The sequence below is a fragment of the Acomys russatus genome, chromosome 21, assembly GCF_903995435.1.
Source record: "Acomys russatus chromosome 21, mAcoRus1.1, whole genome shotgun sequence".
Taxonomy (NCBI): domain Eukaryota; kingdom Metazoa; phylum Chordata; class Mammalia; order Rodentia; family Muridae; genus Acomys; species Acomys russatus.
This window is the reverse complement of record NC_067157.1, coordinates 59,036,601-59,056,161: the sequence shown is the minus strand read 5'-3', so window position 1 is coordinate 59,056,161 and position 19,561 is coordinate 59,036,601. Positions and strand designations below refer to the sequence as shown.

Below are 19,561 nucleotides of genomic sequence, written 5' to 3'. Positions count from 1 at the left end.
GAGGCCTCTGTGAGGTCATGTTCTAAAAAGTGAGTCTAGCACAGCCAAGGCTGCACAGAGAAACAGTGCTTCCACAAGTGAATTCTAGCATTGAAGATCCCTAAGAAGACAAACCTGAACAAAGCTGTCGTGACCTGTTACTCTAGCATTCTTGTTCATTCAGAATCTTTTGTTTGTTTGTTTGTTTTTCAAGACAGGGTTTCTCTGTGTAGCCTTGGCTGTCCTAGACTCGCTTTGTAGGCCACGCTGGCCTCAAACTCACAGCGATCCGCCTGCCTCTGCCTCCCGAGTGCTGGGATTAAAGGCGTGCACCACCACCGCCTAGCTTCATTCAGAATCTTAATCTGCCAATTTTCAAAACACTTGAGGTTACATCACATTCTACTACCATTGATTATCTGACTCTAGCATATTAAATGAAGTCCTGGTCTGTGAGTTCATACCACAGGGTTCAATAAATGGATTGGAAAAAGTTAAATATATATGAACATTTTTCCTTACAGTATTATGAAAAATTAAAACAAGAAACCATAACGAAATAATTAACTTTTATGAAGTGAAAATGGACCATATAAAAAGAATTATAAAGCTTTAAAAGAAAACAAGAATACCTGTTTATATGGAGAAGTAATCTTAAACACCTAATGTCATCTTTCCAAATAGTTCACACATTATTGACATCAGTAATGCCTAGGAAGTGTAAGAAAGGGTACTTCGTACACTTTCGGGAGTGGGGTGGGAGTTGGACTCTAGTACTGATTTGTCAAAACTTAGAACACATAAATGGTCTATGATACAGCAATTCAACCTGTAAAGGTATACTATAGAAATCTGTGTGTTCAGAGTTCATACACACTGCAGCACAGTGAGCACTGGAGGGGACAGAGGACCAGCACTGAGAGAATGGTTGAAAGTAAGTATAATTAATACACTGGCTGCAAAAATGGAAGTCACCAAAGAACACGCTTCAGTATTTTTCCAAAAATGAGATGAAAAGCAGCACGCCTAGTGATGAACACCCTAACCCACCTCCTCACCACGCCTCACAAGTGAGCAAGGCCCCCAGTCCACAGTGACATGGCTATTGGAGGAGGTCTGATCACACTGCAAACCCCAACTGGAAAAACAAGTTTCTTGTGTGGCTCAACCCCAACGCACACCTTTATTCCAAGAGCATTCTGTAAGCAGGACTAAATAAAGCTAACTCTAGGTCAAAAAGGCAGAGCAAGCAACCATTTGACAAGTGAACATGGGAAAAAACAGAAGTCTGGAGGAAGGACGGACATTGAGTTAAGGGTATTTAAGACGAGTGGAGGAGCTCTTTCCTTCCAGAATATGAACTGAGTAGGAAGATCAGCCTTATTCTCCCAACTGCTGGCCTTCAGTGGAGCTCTTCTCAGTCTTGTGTCAGGCTGGTTCTCCAGTACTCCCCAAGTGCCAGCAGACTAATGCCAACTGAAACTCCCTCCCCGCCTGCTGCCACCATCAGGCGCAAGAGAGCTCAGGCATAATCTACCTGAAGACACCATAATCTGGAAGGTACCCTGGGGAGACAGCTAAGGATGGGAGAAGACTTCTTTCTGATTCTGAGTACACAGACTCTGAACTGTGAAAAACATACTTTTATAAGAAAGAACATAAAACTCCAAAACAACCCGAGTCCTTATAAATGCCCACCTGACACTTCATGAGAAAAACAGTCTGACAAAAATGTTACACCTGAGGACGAGCTATCTGTGGACAGGGAATTCTATACTTGGATCACTTACTTAGAGCCCTCCCATCACCCTTAGTAGCTACAGAAACTTGGACAAGGCTCTGACAGAAGCTGAGAAAAAGAACAAAACATACAGTTCAGTAGGTCCCAGGCACTGTGGACTACCTAGGACACCGTAAGGTGTTCAGTGGGGGTTGTGTCCATTTTCACTGCAACAGACAATAAAACATTAACAACAACAAAGACATAACAACGGTCTCAGGCATTATATCTAAAATAAATCTCTTTGACAGTGTGATCACATGACTCTTAAAAGGTATCATTTATAACAAAAATCTAACAATTTACAAGCTGCTTTTGTGTGTGTGTGTGTGTGTGTGTGTGTGCAGAGTACTCTGAAGAAAGTATGTACAGCCATTTGTTTTGATAATACAACTATTCAGTCCTGCAATACTGGGAAGGCGGAATGTATCTGGCACAAAAATAACTCCTGAGAGTTACAAACTAGAAAAACAACACTTTTAAAAAAAGATTTTTACTTTTCTGGTAGAAATATAAAAACTGGCTTATGTGGGAAAGGCTAAAATAAAAAGCCCAATTGTACAGGTGGCTTGAACACTTAAAAGTTCTGTCCCTTAAACCAATGAACTCACCAACAGCAGTGTTTAAAATCTAAATATAAATAAGTGGGCAGTGCTGCCCAAATAGCAGCACACAGCAAGCAACTCACAGTAATGCTGCAGGGTGATGTCAGTGCAGAGAGGTGACCTTTCCGTTCCCTGCAGGACACACAGTGTCACCTCATGCTGCCACCTGGGACTGAATGTCCTCACAACTGTACCCTCAGTGGTACCAAACACAAGTGGACAGGGAAGGCGGAGTCCATGGCCAACACTATGTGGTTTTCCTGAATCCCTTTAAGATGGGGTAGATGTTTTCAAATGCTTCATAAATCTCTGCTCTAACTTTAGCACCTACAAAGACACATTGGAATAGAAACGAGATGGTTAACATTTCTTAGAATGTAACATTATCACCTTAAAACAAAGCCACAAATACTGCACTTTCTATACTCAGAAAAACAAATGGTGGAGTCCCCTTGTTATAACCCTAGCTTTGGTTTTGCTGTTTTATTTTGTTTTGTTGAGCCAGGGTTTCTCTGTAGCTCACTCTGGCTGTACTGGAACTTGCTGTGTAGCCCAGGCTGGCCTGCTCTGCTAGTGTCAAGGGCCATGCCCAGCTCTCCAGCTATGTTTTCAAACAGTATTTTCTTAGCATTAAAAAAAAAAAAGATACAAGGGGCCGGAGAGATGGCTCAGCAGTTAATAGTACTGAGTGCTCTTCCAGGGGTCCCAAGTACATTTCCCAGCAACCACATGGTGGCTCGCAGCCATCTACAGTGAGATACGATGCTCTCTTCTGTCCTGTGGGTGTATATACACTGTATACATAATAATAAAAAAATCAATCTTAAAAAAAAAAAAAAAAAAAAGATACACCTGGTGACTTTTAACCCCCAGACCATCATCTCGTCACCATCCCTGATACTAGCCCCGGATCCACAAGTCAGCAAGGCAATACCCAGCCCTCGTCCGGTTTTTTTCCCATCCTTTGTCCTGAGTGACACAGTAACTGACAAGCACTGAGGACTAACGCCTTATTCTCCTAACTGCTGGCTTTCAACAGAGCTCTTGTCAGATTGTACCCTAACAACCCCCATGTCCAGGGGGGCTGACAGAAAACAGTCACTTATTAGTGTCCCCTCCCTGCTACTGTCATAGTCACAAATCATCTGGCTGGAGGCTACAGTTGCAGCAGGCTCTGCTGGCCTGTCCTCCACCCTTCTCCGAAAGCTGAGGATGGGAGGCAAAATGTCAACAAATACATCCTTACATGTGACTAGACAGCTGTCCCTACACGGAACACGCCATCCCACAGCCTTTACAGTTCTAGACAGCCGTCCCTACACGGAACACGCCATCCCACAGCCTTTACAGTTCTGGTACTCAGCTTCTCTTTTAACTTACCCGTTAATACAACTTTTCCAGAAACAAAGATAAGGAGAACAATTCTGGGTTTGATCATTCTGTAGATTAGTCCAGGAAATAACTCTGGCTCATAGCTAGAAAGAAAATGGGAAAACAGTTTAGAAACCATCAGTTTTGTATGTTGCTAAATACAAAGAGGCCTCATGCCAGGAGGTATTGAGTGAACAAACCACAAGTAGGACACACAAGAAGAGAAGCCTTTCACCAAGCGAGCACCACCTGCTATGGGCAGGCGACCAACTACCCAGTACATGTTCTCTGTCATTTAATGCTCCTGTCACAGAAGCTGGATTTTCTGTGATAAAAACGAGTTGTGCTGGGCGGTGGTGGCGCACACCTTTGATCCCAACACTCGGGAGGCAGAGGCAGGTGGATCGCTGTGAGTTCGAGGCCAGCCTGGTCTACAAAGTGAGTCCAGGACAGCCAAGGCTACGCAGAGAAAGCCTGTCTCAAAAAGCAAAAAACAAAACAAAACAAAACAAAACAAAACAAAAACAAAAACACAAAACAAAACCAAGGTATATTCACATTCTCTGACCCTCATTTAGATTCTCTTTAGACTAGTCTAGGTAAAGTATAGTAGCTTATAAAAATCTCACCACTCTATTTTCTTAAAGATTTATTTATTCAGGTACACAGTGTTTTGCCTACATGTACACCTGCAAGCCTGAAGAGGGCCACCATGTGGTTGCTAGGAATTGAACTCAGGAACTTTGGAAATGCAGTCAGTCCTCTCTCTAGCCCTCATCAGTCACTCTTAGAGCTGAGAGTGACAGCCAGCCATACACTCATCTCACCTACCTCACAGGGCGGCTTAGCTAGGGCAATGAGCCAGACCCCTGATCTCTGATCACACCATCTACCTGCATGACATGACGTATATAATCTAACACATGTCTGCCTGGCTTTCCTCTGAGTGACCCTGAGATAAACTCAGGACAGGTCTATATGAGGAAAGGAGTTTCCATGTCGCAAACTGAACCTACTACGCCAGGTATAAAAGTGCCATGTGCAAAGGCCCTGGAGCAGGAGGAGTATGCTGAGTGTGAGGAAACCGGTAAGCTGGTGTGGCTGCAAGGAGAAAACAGATGCTGAGATATGGCTGTGAGTACAGACGCTGAGCAAACATTCACCATAAAATGGCAATGATAATACTGGACTACGTATCTCTGCTGCTAACGTGTTCACTAAGTTAGGAAAAAAAAAAAAATCAAACTAGAAGTGATAGAAGAACCTACAAATTCGTGTATTTAAATGACGTGGTGTACAGAAGAGGACAGAGGTCATTCCAGTGAAGGGGCGTCTGGCGCCACTACGTGACTAAGGGAGTGGGAGCTGCAAGGACAAGAGGGCTGTGGCGACAACCACAGCCACGGCCCACGTGAGGTCGTACATGTTCTCCGCCCTACATGCTGCTCTGCTGCTAGAGCTGCCCGCACGCCGCAGACCTACCTACTGAACTGCTGGTGGGTCAGCACCAGGCCTTCCAGCCTTATGGGGAACTTCACATCGCAGCTCCCCACCATGTTCTGGATCTTGAAGTCTAGAAACTTCGCTGGGAAGCCCAGCTTCTGCACAACCCGAGCGTATTTTCTTGCTGCTAGTCTGGATTGTTCTTCACTACAGAAGGAGAAACCCTGAGTTGTGTAAGGAAGCCCGATACAATAATTTACAGAATGACTTACAAGGAAAGTAATTAAACTATTCCTGTGTCTTTAACAGGAACCACAATCTACCAAAACATCAGGCCTCCAGTTGCCACACTACTGACCACTCCTGAGTTTAAGGGAACTGATGCCGTGTGGTTCAGTTATCACGGTCGCTGCGCTTATGGCATTCTTATCCACACTTTTCTACTGAGACAAAAACTTCATCTTTGTAAAAAAAAAAAAAAAAAAATCAATAAAATTTACTATTGAGTAATACACAAATTCTATCTTCCTTTACATCAAATCTCTATGCATTTTTAGGACACCACTATTGGATAAAATTGTGATTCTGCCGGAAGTGGTGGCGCATGCCTTTAATCCCAGCACTCGGAGGGGAGGCAGGAGGATTTCTGTGAGTTCAAGGTCAGTCTGGTCTACAAATCGAGTCCAGGACAGCCAAGGCTACACAGACAAACCCTGTCTCGAAAAATAAATAAATAAATAAAAGTTAAATAAAACTGTGACTTTCCAACTTATGAGCGTTTTTGTCTGAAAAGCAGAATGCGAGCGACAATGCTGCAGCCAAAGCCCAGGAGACCAGGAGCGACAAAACGAGAATCCAGGTGTCAATGCTACTCAAGGTAATTACAGCAAGCCGTTAATAATAACACATTAAGCAGGGTGTGGTGGCGCATATCTTTGATCCCAGCACTAGGGAGGCAGAGCCAAGTGGATCTCTCTGAGTTCAAGGCCAGCCTGGTCTACAAAGCGAGTCCAGGACAGACAAGGCTACACAGAGAAACCCTGTCTCAAAAAAACAAAACAAACAAAGAAACAAAAGAATAACACGTTAAAGGCCAGGCGTGGTGACACACACCTTTAATCCCAGCACTTGGGAGGCAGAGGCAGGCAGACAGCTACACAGAGAAACCCTGTCTAGAAAAACAAAACAAAACAAAACAAAACAAAACAAAAAGAATAACACGTTAAAAGTGCCAGCCCAGAAACAGAAATCATGACATATCTATTTTTTCCCCTTTCATAAATCCATCCACCACAGACAGACAGCTCCTTAAGTACCTCTTGGCTCCTGTGCACACCATTTTCCCAGAACTGAAAATCAGCGCAGTTGTCCGTGGCTCTCTTATTCTCATGATGACTGCAGCAAACCGCTGAAATGGTCAGAAAAAAGTGTTAGGAAGGTGTGAACTAAGGGTCGAACACAACGGTTGCACTTATGTTGACTGATTAGTGTCTGTAGTTGAGGAAGATTAGTGTCTGTAGTTGAGGAAAGCTGCAGTGTTGTAGGTCTTAGGTCAAAGTATCTTTGTCATATCAAATGTTCCTACTTTTTTTTTTAATTCTTTTTTTTTTTTTTTTTAACATTCATCTGCTTTTTGTATTTGTTCTTTATTGGGCAGATTTTTCAAAACCTCTTTAAAGCAATCCATGAGTGCTGAAGTCAGCACTGCATAAAATACTTAAAAGGAATGCTACATACAAAGGAAAAAGGACAGTCAGACATGGGAGCTCAGGAAAGAACAAGAATCTTACGAGGAACAGAAGAGTAAATGAGAACTAAGAGCCACTCATCTCAGACTCAGCAAACCAACTAAGTCCTAGTGACAGACAGGAGAGAAAGCTAGCCAGAAAAGCAACCAGTAACACTGGAGGGATCAGATACGGCTTTTCTATAATAGCTCTAAATGTAAATGGTCTTAACTATCCAATTAAAAGAGAGACTAGTTGTTTATAGACTGCAAGAAACATACCTCAATGGTAAAGACACTTGTAAACAAAGTGAAAGCAAGAAAATGAGAAAGAGCTAGGCATGTTGGTGCACACCTTTAATCCCAGCTCTCAGGAGGTGGAGGCAGGCGGATCTCAGTGAATTCGAGGCCAGCTTGGTCTACAAAGTGAGTCCAGGACACCCAAGGTTACACAGAGAAACCAGTCTCAAAAACAAAAACAAAAAGAAAAATGAGACAATAAATGAAAACAAAAACCAAGAGGGGTAACTACACTCATATCTGACAAAATAGGCTTCATGCAAAAACTACACAAGGCTACTACATCTTAATAAGGGTGAATTATCCACCAAGTAGATATGACATTTGTAAATATTAAAAGCAACAGCCTTCTAACAATGTAGCTGGCAGCCCGAGACCCTTAGCTGCATACAGAACACACACAGCCTCTCCAAACCCAGAGACCCACGACCCCCACCTACACAGACGCACACACACACTTCAATCAAGGGAGCAAGTGTCTCCTTCCCTGACGGTTATCAAACATAAAATGGGGAATGAAGGTGGGGGCTGATCTGGTTTGAATGTTTTTGGTACAATAAGGAATCTATGTCCTCTGAGCAAGCTTTTAGGGAGAATCCTCTATTGCCATTTTACACCCATGCAAAACTGGGCACGCATATCGCTGAGATCAGCTGCATCGTGCAGAGATACTGACAATGGAGAAGTCTTATTCATGTAGCTCACCCCCACTCCTAACAGTGTATTTCTTTCTCATCTGTACTAATGCCTATAAATGAACTGATAATTTGCAATCTGTGTGGATCTGGAATAAAAAGCCAAGAACCTGGGCCACCTGGCCCAGACCCTGAGCACCAGTATCAGAAGTATGAGGCTCTCACAGGAGAACATGTAAGGCACAGTCCCAAGCAAAGAGTAAGGAAGCTCACGGAAGGAAACACAAGGCACTCCCCTAGGAAGACACCAGAGGCTCTCATGGCTAACACCACCGAAAATATAGTAAAAGAAAAAATTAAAAAAGAGGAAAACTGAGATTCAGTGGTGAAGAAACTGGGGCTAACCTGGCAAAACTAAGAGAGTGCTGAGACCAACAGACAAGCTAAAGCATGGTAAATTTCAAGGTTTCTACAGAATTTACAAAGCACTAGGACTGTGTTCCTTACTGGCTCATCAAACTGTAAAGACAAAAAGCCTGATTAACCTCTTCCTGGCCACCAGCTATCAGTAGCTTCTGCAAGGATGAAAAGCAAAACAACATATAAAAACCGTCCCAGGTTTTTTCTGTTGTCTTCTTTTGTTTTTCATTTATAAACTTACTCTGTAGGGTTAGAGAGATAACTCAGTAGGTAAGAGCTCTGTGCAAGCGTGAGCACCTGAGCTCAGATCCCAGCACCGTGCGACAACACTCCCTCTCCTGGTCCTATGCACACCTGTAACCCCAGTTCTGGAGACGCAAAGACAGAAGATGAGCTCTAGTTCAGGGAAGAACTCCAAATAAAGACATGGAGAGTGCTGAGGAGGACATCCACTGGCCTCCCCTGGCCTCTGCATATGCTCACAAGCAAATGCGCGCGCGCACACACACACACACACACACAATCTTGTTTCCTTTTATTAGAGGAAATCTATGAGGTTCTGGTTTCCATGGAGGAGGTTCACAGGCACGAGATGGCGAATGCTTCCCACTTCAGTTTCTGCAACTAGCCTTCTCCTGCAACATCCAGGCATGCAGGCAGCTCTCCGCCTGCATTTCACAAGCGTTTGTTCAATGCAGATGTTCCCTACTGTAGAAAAGCCTTTTTACACACACTAGGCTGTTGTCTCAAAATCTGGTGCTTCTCCCTTATCCCAGAACTTTTTTCCTTCTTCAATTCCAGTGTTGTGGCCTGAGTGAGAATGGACCCATGAGCTCATGTATTTGAATGCTTGGTCACTAGAGAATGGCACTGTGTGAGACAGAGTAGAAGGATCTGGAGGCGAGGCCTGCTTGGAGGGAGTGTGCTGCTGGGGCAGGCTTTGAGGTCACAGAGCCCACTAAGGCGTAGTGTCTGTGTCTGCCTCTGCCTCCCCTCTGCTGCCCTCAGATCAGAATGCAAAGCTCCCGGCTGCTGCTCCAGCACCATGCCAGTCTGTTTCTGGCCATGACAATCATGGGCTAACCCTCTAAAATGTGAGCAAGTCCTCAATCAAATGTTTTCTTTTATAAGAATTGCCTTGGTCATAGTGTCTCTTCACAGCAATAGAACAGAATCAAGATACCTGATGATAAAATTAAATCCTGCTAGGCCAGTACTCCACCACTAAGCCAAACTAGCAAGTTCTCTATCAGAAACACCATCTGTGGCCATATCATCCAAAACACACTTGATCTTCCTGATCAGAAAAACCTTAACAGTTAAAGGTGGGAAGCCATGTAATAAACCTCTTGCACTTATAGCCAACACTTATTACTTCCCAGTCCTTTTCCACCCACACAATCCATCCTCACCTCTCCCACAGGATTACTAAAGCAGATACCACAAATATGTCACCAGATATGCTTTAGGATATAAATGGAATTTTCTGTTTTCCAACTCCATGTGTGCCCCATTACAGTATGTGTGTGTGTGAACTTAGTTTACTATATGGATTTCTACATATACATAGTAGGAATTCAATAAACCACACGTTAAAGAACTGAGAATGCAGCTTAGCAGACAGCACTTTCCTAGTGTGGTTGAAATTCCAACACTGCAAACAGAAGAAAACCAAGCAAAACGGAAACACCCAGAATGAACTTTCCCATAGCATTTAACATTCAAGATAAACACGATACTCACTTTGTGATATCAAGAAATAAGCACAACCAAGCTTTCTCATCTACAGATTTAGGAAGAATTTTCTGTTAATCTTATACAATCTAAAATGCATGGAAATGTTTCTGACCTTGGGATTATATTCAGCATTTCGAGCACGAAGTGCAATCGTCTTTAGGTCAAGTTTACAACCAAGATTCACCGTGGACACAATATTTCTGCAAGAAATGTAAAAACATGATTACTGAAAATATTTAACCTTTACGCTATGAGGGCAGTTGTCTTCAGGTAAAGTTTACAATTGAGATTTGCTATGACCTCAGTATTTCTGCAGTAAACTTGAAAAGAAAACATAATTAAACCCGGCCAATGGTGGCGCACGCCTTTAATCCCAGCACTCAGGAGGCAATGGTAGGTGGAGCTCTGTGAGTTCAAGGCCAGCCTGGTCTACAAAGCGAGTCCAGGACAGCCAAGGCTACAGAGAAACCCTGTCTTGAAAAGCCAACAAACCAAACAAAACCCCCAAAACAACAACAAAAAACCCTATTGACTATACTTAAAGTGTAGTAACTATTACTCCCACGTTCAGACAATGGAGCTGAGTTTCTGGGTCATGCAGTGTTTAGCTTGGGATGCACATGACTAGCCAGTCTAGCCAACCAGTACATTTCATGCCAGTGACAGATTCCATCTTAAAAACCAGGGTGGGCAGTGCCCTAAGACAAGACACTTTTGAGACTCTCCCCCAACAAGCACACAATATGCACATCGGAACATATGCACAACAGTTATTATTCACTGGGTCTATTGCTCCATGCCACTCTTTTTTTCTTTTTTAAATCTTGAGACAAGGTTTTTTTTTGTATAGCCCTTTGTATTCCAGGCTGTCCTTGAACTCGAGATGTGCCTGCCTCTGCCTCCTGAGTGCTGGGATTAAAGGTGTACGCCATGTCCACATGGCCTAGAACTTTTTAATAAAAACTGAAACATAGCAAACTCAACCTTTTCTGTACTTGTCTATTTTTCTAAGTAGACAGCCCTGAAACAGACAATGTCACCTAATATAATTAACAGACCATCAACTCCACACAAGGAGCATTGCCATCCTAGGGATGCTGAGTTCAGACACTGTTGCTTCCAGCTCTCTCCTCACTCGAGGAAGAACACTGTTCAAATCCAGGAAATCAGAACCTTGCTGAAAAGGAAGGTGACACGGTACACATCTACAGTCCCAGCACTGGGAGGCGTAGCAGGAGTGTTACCTTGAATTCAAAGCAGTCCTGTATTGTATAAATACGGCCATGCTAGCCAAGGTTTTCAACTGAGACTGTCTCAAAGACACCTCCAAAAAAATTAAGTTAAAATTTATTGGACTCCTTTTCTCTGGTCCATAATCATAAAGCGAGATCCAATATTTTCCCTGTTCCAATTTCCCTCCTGGCCTAGGAAACTCTAAGAAAAAACTCTTGTCTTAATACAGTTTCTAACACATACAAATGGCTTTGACACAGCATGCCCACATGTGAACTGAATTTTTTTTTTTTTTTTTTTTTTTTTTTTGAGACAGGGTTTCTCTGTGTAGCCTTGGCTGTCCTGGACCCGCTTTGTAGACCAGGCTGGCCTCGAACTCACAGCGATCCACCTGCCTCTGCCTCCCGAGTGCTGGGATTATAGGCGTGTGCCACCACGCCCGGCTCCGTGAACTGAATTTTTAAGTACACTCTGGTGTACCTGTTACAAATTAGTCACATAAACAATAAATGTATTCTTGTTTTAGATAGCTAAATATTTACCTGACTTCTTTATAAGGCTCCATTTAGAGGCAACTGAGCTGACACCCAGTAAGGGGTGTTATTAGACAGTGGACACAGTAATGGCTGACTGCGTACTCTGTGGATATGGAAGTAAGTATCTGTCCTAAGCTGGTTCTAACAGACGATTTTAATCAGCAGCACAAACCTGAATGTCTGTGCAAGTCAAAAAGGCATGAAAAAACAGTTTGGAGAAGTATAGGCAAAGGAGAGTTAACAGGGCTTATTTCTTTAAAAATTATTAAAATTGAAAGTAGTTTTAGAATTGTATTCAGGTGAGGTACATGTTTTTGAGTATAACAGTCAGGATTCATGACTGCATACCAGTTAGCTTAGAAATGATATGACATGCCTGTCGGGGGATGGTCTGCTCTATTTTGATGCTAATTACTGCTTGCTTTCTCTGTGACCCACCTTTTGATTAATAAAAAGCCATCCCACCTGGGCAGGACAGAGGAGATGGAGGTGTGGTTAAAGGTCCCAATAAGGAGAGAGAGGAATCCTAGGTAGAAGATGAGAAAGATGAGGAGACCTGAAGGGAAGAGAGGAAGGCCGCCATGGGTCAGATGGAAGAGAAGCACACGGCCGGGCATGGATGGAGAATCAGGCCCAGATGAATATTAGGAAGTATTTGGGATTATGGACGCGATAGCTTATTAGAAGCAGATGACATGGGAGGTAGTTTAGGGGAGGTAGTTTAGAGGATTAACATTTGTCCTGCCCCAGGTTAACTAAGGCTATTTTAAAATATAACAAGTGTCAGTGTCTTAATTGCTAGCTGGGCCTACAAATAATACAAGTAATTTAAAAACAATACATGCCTCACAAATGGCAGCTTTAACCAAGTATGAATAGAAAACAGATACCTTAAAGTAGGAGGGTGGGGTTATTAAACACTGTTTTATATATAGTGTTGACTGGGGGCTGAAGAGATGGCTGCTCTTCCAGAGGATCCAGGATCAATTCCCAGCACCCACATGGCAGCTCACAACTATCTGTAAATGCAATTCCTGGGGAATCCAACACCCCCACAGAGACACATACGCAGGTGAAACACCAATGCACATAAAATTAAAAAAAAAAAAAAAAAGTCGGGCATGGCAGTGCACACCTGTAATCCCAGCACTCAGGAGGCAGAGGCAGGAGGATCTCTATGAGTTTGAGGTCAGCCTGGTCTACAAAGCAAGTCCAGGACGGCCAGGACTACAAGAGAAACCCTGTCTCCAAAAGCAAAAAAGTGTTGTCTACAAAGAACCCTTTAATCAGGCCATAAGATTCCTTAAAGCTATATCCTTGTTACTAAGTGGTATATGAAAAGGTTGGGCTGTTTCAGGAAGAACAAAGTGTGAACCTCCCACTTTTTACATGTGAGGCCTACTTCTCTTAGGCAGGAAAGTTCATCAAGACAAGAGCTGCAATCCTTAACCCTCAGAGGGACACAGACCAAAGATATAAATGGAGCCCTCACAGCAAAACTGAAGAAAAACCTAGATCCCTAAGATGTTTGCTTACACTATGGCCAATCCTGTGATACCTATGGGCTAGGACTCAGCCAATTAGCTACAGGGAAATGTCCACAATATCAGTGAGGCTCAGTCTGCATCTCAGAGGCCCAAATACACAAACACAAGCAACACCACTTCCAGGAAAGGGTTTTGCTGAGAGCACTAACTCACTCTGTAGCCTCAATTCCTTGTCAAGAGCAGATGAAGCCACAGCATAACGGAATTACCACTAGACCACTTCCTTAAGTAAATCCACTGTCTGAAAGTAAATAACATAATCTCAGCCTCCTGTGGTGCAGGCATAGTGGGCGTGGGCGGGGTGGCACAGGAGCACAGAGGCACTTACTGAAGCTGTGGTAAGATCCCAGAGCTCTCGGAGGCTGGTGTGGCAGGAGTGATGGGGGTCATAGGGGTCATTGGTGAAGGGTACAAGGGGGTCGTGCCTGGCAATGGTGCAGTGGTCAGGGTTTGAGAATGGAAGAGCTGTGGGGTCTGGCCTGAGACACCCTGTGTGGATTGTTGAGACGTTGACTGCTGTACTGAGGCTGTTGCAGTTGCTACTGCCTGCTGCTGCTGTTGCTGCTGCTGCTGTTGCTGCTGCTGTCTCTGTTGCTCTTCCAAAATAGACAAACTATTGGTGTTCTGAATAGGCTGTGGGGTGAGCCCTGTGCCGTAAGGCATCATCGGGCTGAACATGGGGATTCCAGGAGTCATGGCACCCTGTGGAGAGCAAAGAAAGCAGCGGTTAAGACTCTGATGGTGGGATCTAGGTTCTTTTCTTGTGAATCCCAGGTAAAGTATAAAGACCGATGCTTTCTGAGTATTATGAGTGATTAAATACCAGGGAAGAATCTGCCACCTGGAGCTACATGCCTTTCTTCTGTAGTACTGAACACAGTAGATGGGCACTTGGGATTTGGAATCTGTTATTTATGATATGCAAGAAAGATGCTTAGCCTCCCAAACATACCCAGGCCATAAGAGACAGAACTCAGCCGCATGTCCCTACTTACAGTACTACCGTCAATCCCAGCAGAGGCAGGCATAGCTCTGTGGTTTTGAGGCCACGACTTAGTACATAAGGCCCAACCACTAACTAAACATGTCCATGCTGGAAGACAGATCATATGGCCACCTACATCTTCAGGACAACAGGCTCAGGGGATTCTCTATCATACTGTTTTAAAAAATCATTTATTCTACTAAAACCAAAAACACCAGCAAAGCCTATAAAATACTGTCAACTGCCTTTTCTAGAATGCTTCTATGTTTTACAAACATTGCTATTTAATAATTATTTATGTGGAGGTAGGAAGAACAAAAATGCAACATTTATACTGAATTGGTAATAGTCTAGGAACAATTCTATTGCAACCACACACACAAATGTTCACAACCAAAACTAACATTTAATTCTGAAGCAGATTTGGCAGTAATCTTGGGCTAAGAAAGTGACTGCAAAAGAAGCTTCTGGAGTAAATGAAATAAATGTTCTACAGCTGATACAGAGGCAATAGCCCTCTACATAAATTAGGTTCCGAATAAGCTTCCCAAGCAAATGAGCACCGTGGCCATGCAGATCAGCGATGTCCACAAAGCAACAAGAGCCGGAAGAACACACAAATCCGCGTGGACTGCTAGATGGCGCCACTGCAGGGCTCTGCTTTCTCTTCAAGGGGATGTCGCCCTCCTTGCGCGCCCCCTGCTGTTACCTGTGGGGAGGCCAAGCCCTGCGCGTAAGGTGGAAGGCTGCTGTTCTGGTCCATTGCTCTCACTGTCCTCAGTGCTCAGAGTTCCCCTGGAGCATCCTCTGCATAGTTCTTTAGAAAGTTCTTTAACTTTCTGGGTTTTCTTCACACACCTGAAATAGTGATGCTGCTTGGAAAAAAAAATGTTTTAAGTTTAATGGATGGACACGGGTTTCACAGTCACACAAAACACACACGCACAAGCTTTTCTGGAGAATGTGAATATATAGTAATATATATATTATAGACACACACACACACACACACACACACACACACACATATATATATATATATATATATATATATATATAATCCTTTAATGCTTTTTAATCCCAAAAAGCCTAGTTCATGTGACTCATGTAAAAATAACAAAACAAAAACTATGTTGCTATGTGTCTAAATATTCTAACAGTAATGAAAATTAAGGTGTCGAGATCAGTAATAAACTTTTGGGGGGGCTGTAGAGATGGCTCAGATGTTAAGAGCACTGGCTACTCCTCCAGAGATTCTAAGTTCAATTCCTGGCAACCACATGGTGGCTCACAACCATCTATAATGATATTTGGTGCTCTCTTCTGGCTTGCTGGTACACATGCAGACACAATACTGTATACATAATAAATAAATACATGTTTTTTAAAAATTTTGGGAAAAGGGCTGCCAAAAAATGGCTCAGTAGGTAAAGGTATATGCTGTCGATCTTAATAGTCTGAGTTCATTCTCATGGTGAAAGGGGAGAACAGACTCTTACAAGATGACTCTTGACACAAATGTAATTTATTTTAGATGTGTGGGTATTTTGCTGGCATGTATGCCTGTGTACCACTTGCAGGCCTTGGTACCAGCACAGGCCAGCAGAAAGGGTCAGATGCCCTGGAATTGGACTCAACAGATGGTTGCAAGCCACCAAGGAGTCATCTGTATGTTAAAAATAGATACAGATCTTTGGATATACAACTTGTACCTGAAACCTATATGTTCTTTGTGAAATTACACGATGATAAATCTTTAGATTAAGATCAAATTGTAGGACTGGAGGGATGGCTCCAGCCTGGATTCTCTGGAAGAGCAAGCAGTGCTCATAGCCTCTGAGGCTTCTCTTCTGTAAGAGCCAGCATCAGGGACCAGCCCTTTCACACGCACACAGCCAGCAGAGGACTTTTTGCAGGGGGTGGGGGTGGATAGGACACCTAGGGAAAGCTAATTCCTAAGCACACTGTACTATCAGATGACACTTATTAGGCACTGTTTATACAGCATTGTTTAATTAATTTTTAATTATAATGAGCTATACATTGTTTTATCTCTTTCTTTAACTTATTATTTTTTATGTGCATTGGTGTGTTGCCTGCATGTATGTCTGTGTGAGGGTGTCAGATCTTGGAGTTGCAGACAGTTGTGAGCTGCCATGTGGATGCTGGGAATTGAACCCAGGTCCTTTGGAAAAGTAGTCACTGCTCTTGACCACTGAGCCATCTCTCCAGACCCTATACAGCATTGTTAAGACCACTCTGGTTTTTAAAGAGGCTAACTCACCTTTATACCCTTCACAATGTCTCCAGCATAAAACGCCATAAACACTGAACTAGACACAATATACTTTAGGTAACTGGTTTTTGTGTTCTGATTTTAATTAATGACAGATTAAACAACATATAAAACACTAAGTTTATAAATTCAATACTCTTAACTCCTTAGAACATTAATGCAAACTATGCCTGGAACTAGTTTTCTTAAATCATTGTCTCTTTAGTGGTGATGAAATTAAGAGATCACAAAAGAAGCTTTTTTCACTTTGTAACCGTGGTAGTAATAAAACCCAGAGCCTCAAAAAACAACAACAAAAACAAGCAAACAAAAAACCCAGAGCCTCATAAATGCTAGACAAATGCTCTTAATTCTTTAAAGATACTTTTAAAAAATCAGTTTGGTTCAACCAGCCAGCCGTGGTGGCACACTCAGGGAGGCAGAGGCAGATGATCATCATGAGTTCGAGGTCAGCCTGGTCTACAAATCGAGTCCAGGACAGCTAAGGCTACACAGAGAAACCCTGTCTCAGGAAAAAAAAAATCAGTTAGGTTCATGCAGACCAATAACTTGCTCAGAGATGCTGTAAGAACCAAATGTATCAACAGCAGAAGAACAGACTGAGTGAGGTCAAATTCCCAGAGTTAAAAAGAGATGCCAGGGCCAGGAGGTGGCAGAACACACTTTTAGTCCCAGCAGGGAGGCAGAGGCAGTCTGAGTTCCAGGCCAGCTTGGTCTACAAAGCAAATTCCAGGATTAAAAAAAAAGAAAGCTAAGCACAGGACAGATAAAACTATTACAACCAGATTTTTAAGACTTTCATTGTATGTGTTTTGCATGCATGAGGCATGTATATATGGCCTACAGAGGTCAGAAAAGCAGCAGTGGATTTCCTATATCTGGAGTTTCATTCAGACGGTTGTGAGCCACCATGGAGGTGCTAGGAATCAAACCCAGGGCCTCTGCAACAGTAGCAAATGCCCTTAACCACATAACTCCTCAGTCCTACAATCGAATATTATAAATATTTGTCTTATTACACCACACAGAACATACAGGCTCCAAAGCTACAAGTTGTATATCCAAAGCTCAACAGTCATGGCTTGGTATGGAAAGTAGCTACAAGAGAGGACGGCTGGATTTAATATAAGCAGAGATTTATCCAGATCACTTTCTGCAAATGAAGTTTACCGAGCCAGTTAATTATATTAGACTAGGGGGTTTATAGTACGCTATGCTGAAGTTATCTCACACCTGCAGACGATATAAACCATCTTTCCTTACTTGTTTCGTAAAACCTAAATAATCTCTGCATTAACTTATTTTTAGATTGTTTCCAGGGTCTCCACGTTTTGTAAACTGAGCCAGCAAAACTAAACAACTGGGAAATCAGTTGCGCACAGTCTTCACGCGTCTGCCTGGCATCTTTCCCCAGAAAAGCCATCCCAGAGTCTTACAAAACCACGCTAACCTGAGCCGAGAGAAGGACAGCGTGTAGGTAAAAGCAGCGTGTGTTTTGTGCTGGGATTTCGGGCTTCGGACGAGATGTCGAGCCTCAAGAGCCGCTTCCTAACAAGACTATGCTTACTGGGGACAAGACGGGCATCCCCGGGCCCGAGGAAACCTGTCTTCTACCGGGGGAAGCGGCTGAGACGCGCGGCGCCAGCCCCTCACCGCCGAAGCGGTGGCCCAGCGACTGGTGACCCGCGGAGCCGCCGCGGCGCGCGCGGAGGGCCGTTTCCCCGCCCGGCCGGCCGCGCGCCCGTCCCGCGTGTCCAGGGCCCGCCTGCACCTGTCGCCTTTGCTGAGGCCCTCACGGCAGAGACGAGGCTGACGGGACCGTTACCTGGGCACCGCGGAGAGAACGACGCGGCCGCGGAAACTTAGCCAAACTGCCGCCGCTACGGGATTCGACCCCACCGAACGCCGGGCGCACACTCGATGCCGTCACTTCCGCCAGTTGAGCTCGCGGCTGGAGCCCGGCCTTAGGACGCGAGGAAACGAGGGGGCGGGGCCCGGAAGCACTTCCGGGGCGGGGCCCTTGACGGCTCCTGCTAGTCGGTTTTTGTCAAGGGCTGGAGAGGAGGGTTAGAGAAATGTTTAGGGTGTAGCGGTTATGGTTGGGACCAAACTCAAGCAAGAGTGCTGCATCCTCGGCCTTCCATGTTTTGTTTGGCCTTCCATGTTTTGTTTTGTTGACAGAGGGTTTCTCTGTGTAGCCTTGGCTGCCCTAGGATTCTGTAGACCAGGATGGCCTCGAACTAGAGATCCGCCTGCTTCTGCCTCCCCCGTGCTGGATCAAGGGCGTGCGCCACCACACCTTGGTAGTCTTAACAGGCTTATAAACTAACGGTGTTACCCTTGGCAAGCTCACTGCGTCCTCCGCTTTGTTCCGTAAAGTCGAATGATAATAGGAATTGCCTCCTGAGAGATCTGTAAGGTGGCTGACGTGAATGGCAAGCAAATAGTCCTTGCCATGTACTCAACGGATGCTAACTCGTGTCCAAAGCAGGACTGCAAAACGGGCAGCTTCGGAGTTTCAAAGTCAGTTATGTTTTAGCTTTGCTCGTACCAGCGCTCTTCCCTGCCGTCACAAGAAAACGTCAGTTGTTTTTTAGGTTTCTCTTCCTCCTCCTTCTCCTTCTCCTCCTCCTCCTTAATTTTTTTTCCTTTTGGTTTTTTGAGACAGGGGTTCTCTGCCTTGGCTGTCCTGCCTGGACTCACTTTATAGACCAGGCTGGCCTCAAACTCACATCATATCTGCCTGCCTCTGCCTTTTGAGTGCTGGGATTAAAGGCTTTTTTTAGGCTGCTTCTTAATACTTGACTGGATTCCGCCATATCTTAATTTTTTTCCTTCTACGGCTCATCTAGGTATATACATGTGTTGTCCTGCTTACTTCCTTTCCCTTGTATTTTGGACTATCAACGTGGTAACGCGCTCCTTTAGGTTAGTTTGTGTGCGTGCGTGCGTGCGTGCGTGTGTGTGT

General features: G+C 44.0%; 1 protein-coding gene across 2 annotated transcripts; it reads right to left on the bottom strand.

Annotated features, from left to right (window-relative positions):
* Positions 1 to 2,089: 2,089 nt before the first annotated feature.
* Tbp (TATA-box binding protein) lies at positions 2,090 to 18,525 on the bottom strand. Of its 2 annotated transcripts, none has more exons than XM_051164276.1 (8): positions 18,419 to 18,525; positions 15,007 to 15,169; positions 13,641 to 14,014; positions 10,109 to 10,196; positions 6,495 to 6,586; positions 5,218 to 5,385; positions 3,745 to 3,839; positions 2,090 to 2,691 (listed from the first exon to the last, which is right to left on the bottom strand). In XM_051164276.1, exons 2-8 carry the CDS (start codon positions 15,058 to 15,060, stop codon positions 2,612 to 2,614), a joined length of 951 nt encoding a protein of 316 aa, XP_051020233.1. In that variant the 5' UTR covers positions 15,061 to 15,169; positions 18,419 to 18,525; the 3' UTR covers positions 2,090 to 2,611. The 2 variants fall into 2 exon arrangements, with proteins under 2 accessions (XP_051020233.1, XP_051020234.1); XM_051164277.1 differs by having other exon boundaries at positions 15,007 to 15,172; positions 18,419 to 18,518.
* Between the last annotated feature and the right edge of the window lie 1,036 nt (positions 18,526 to 19,561).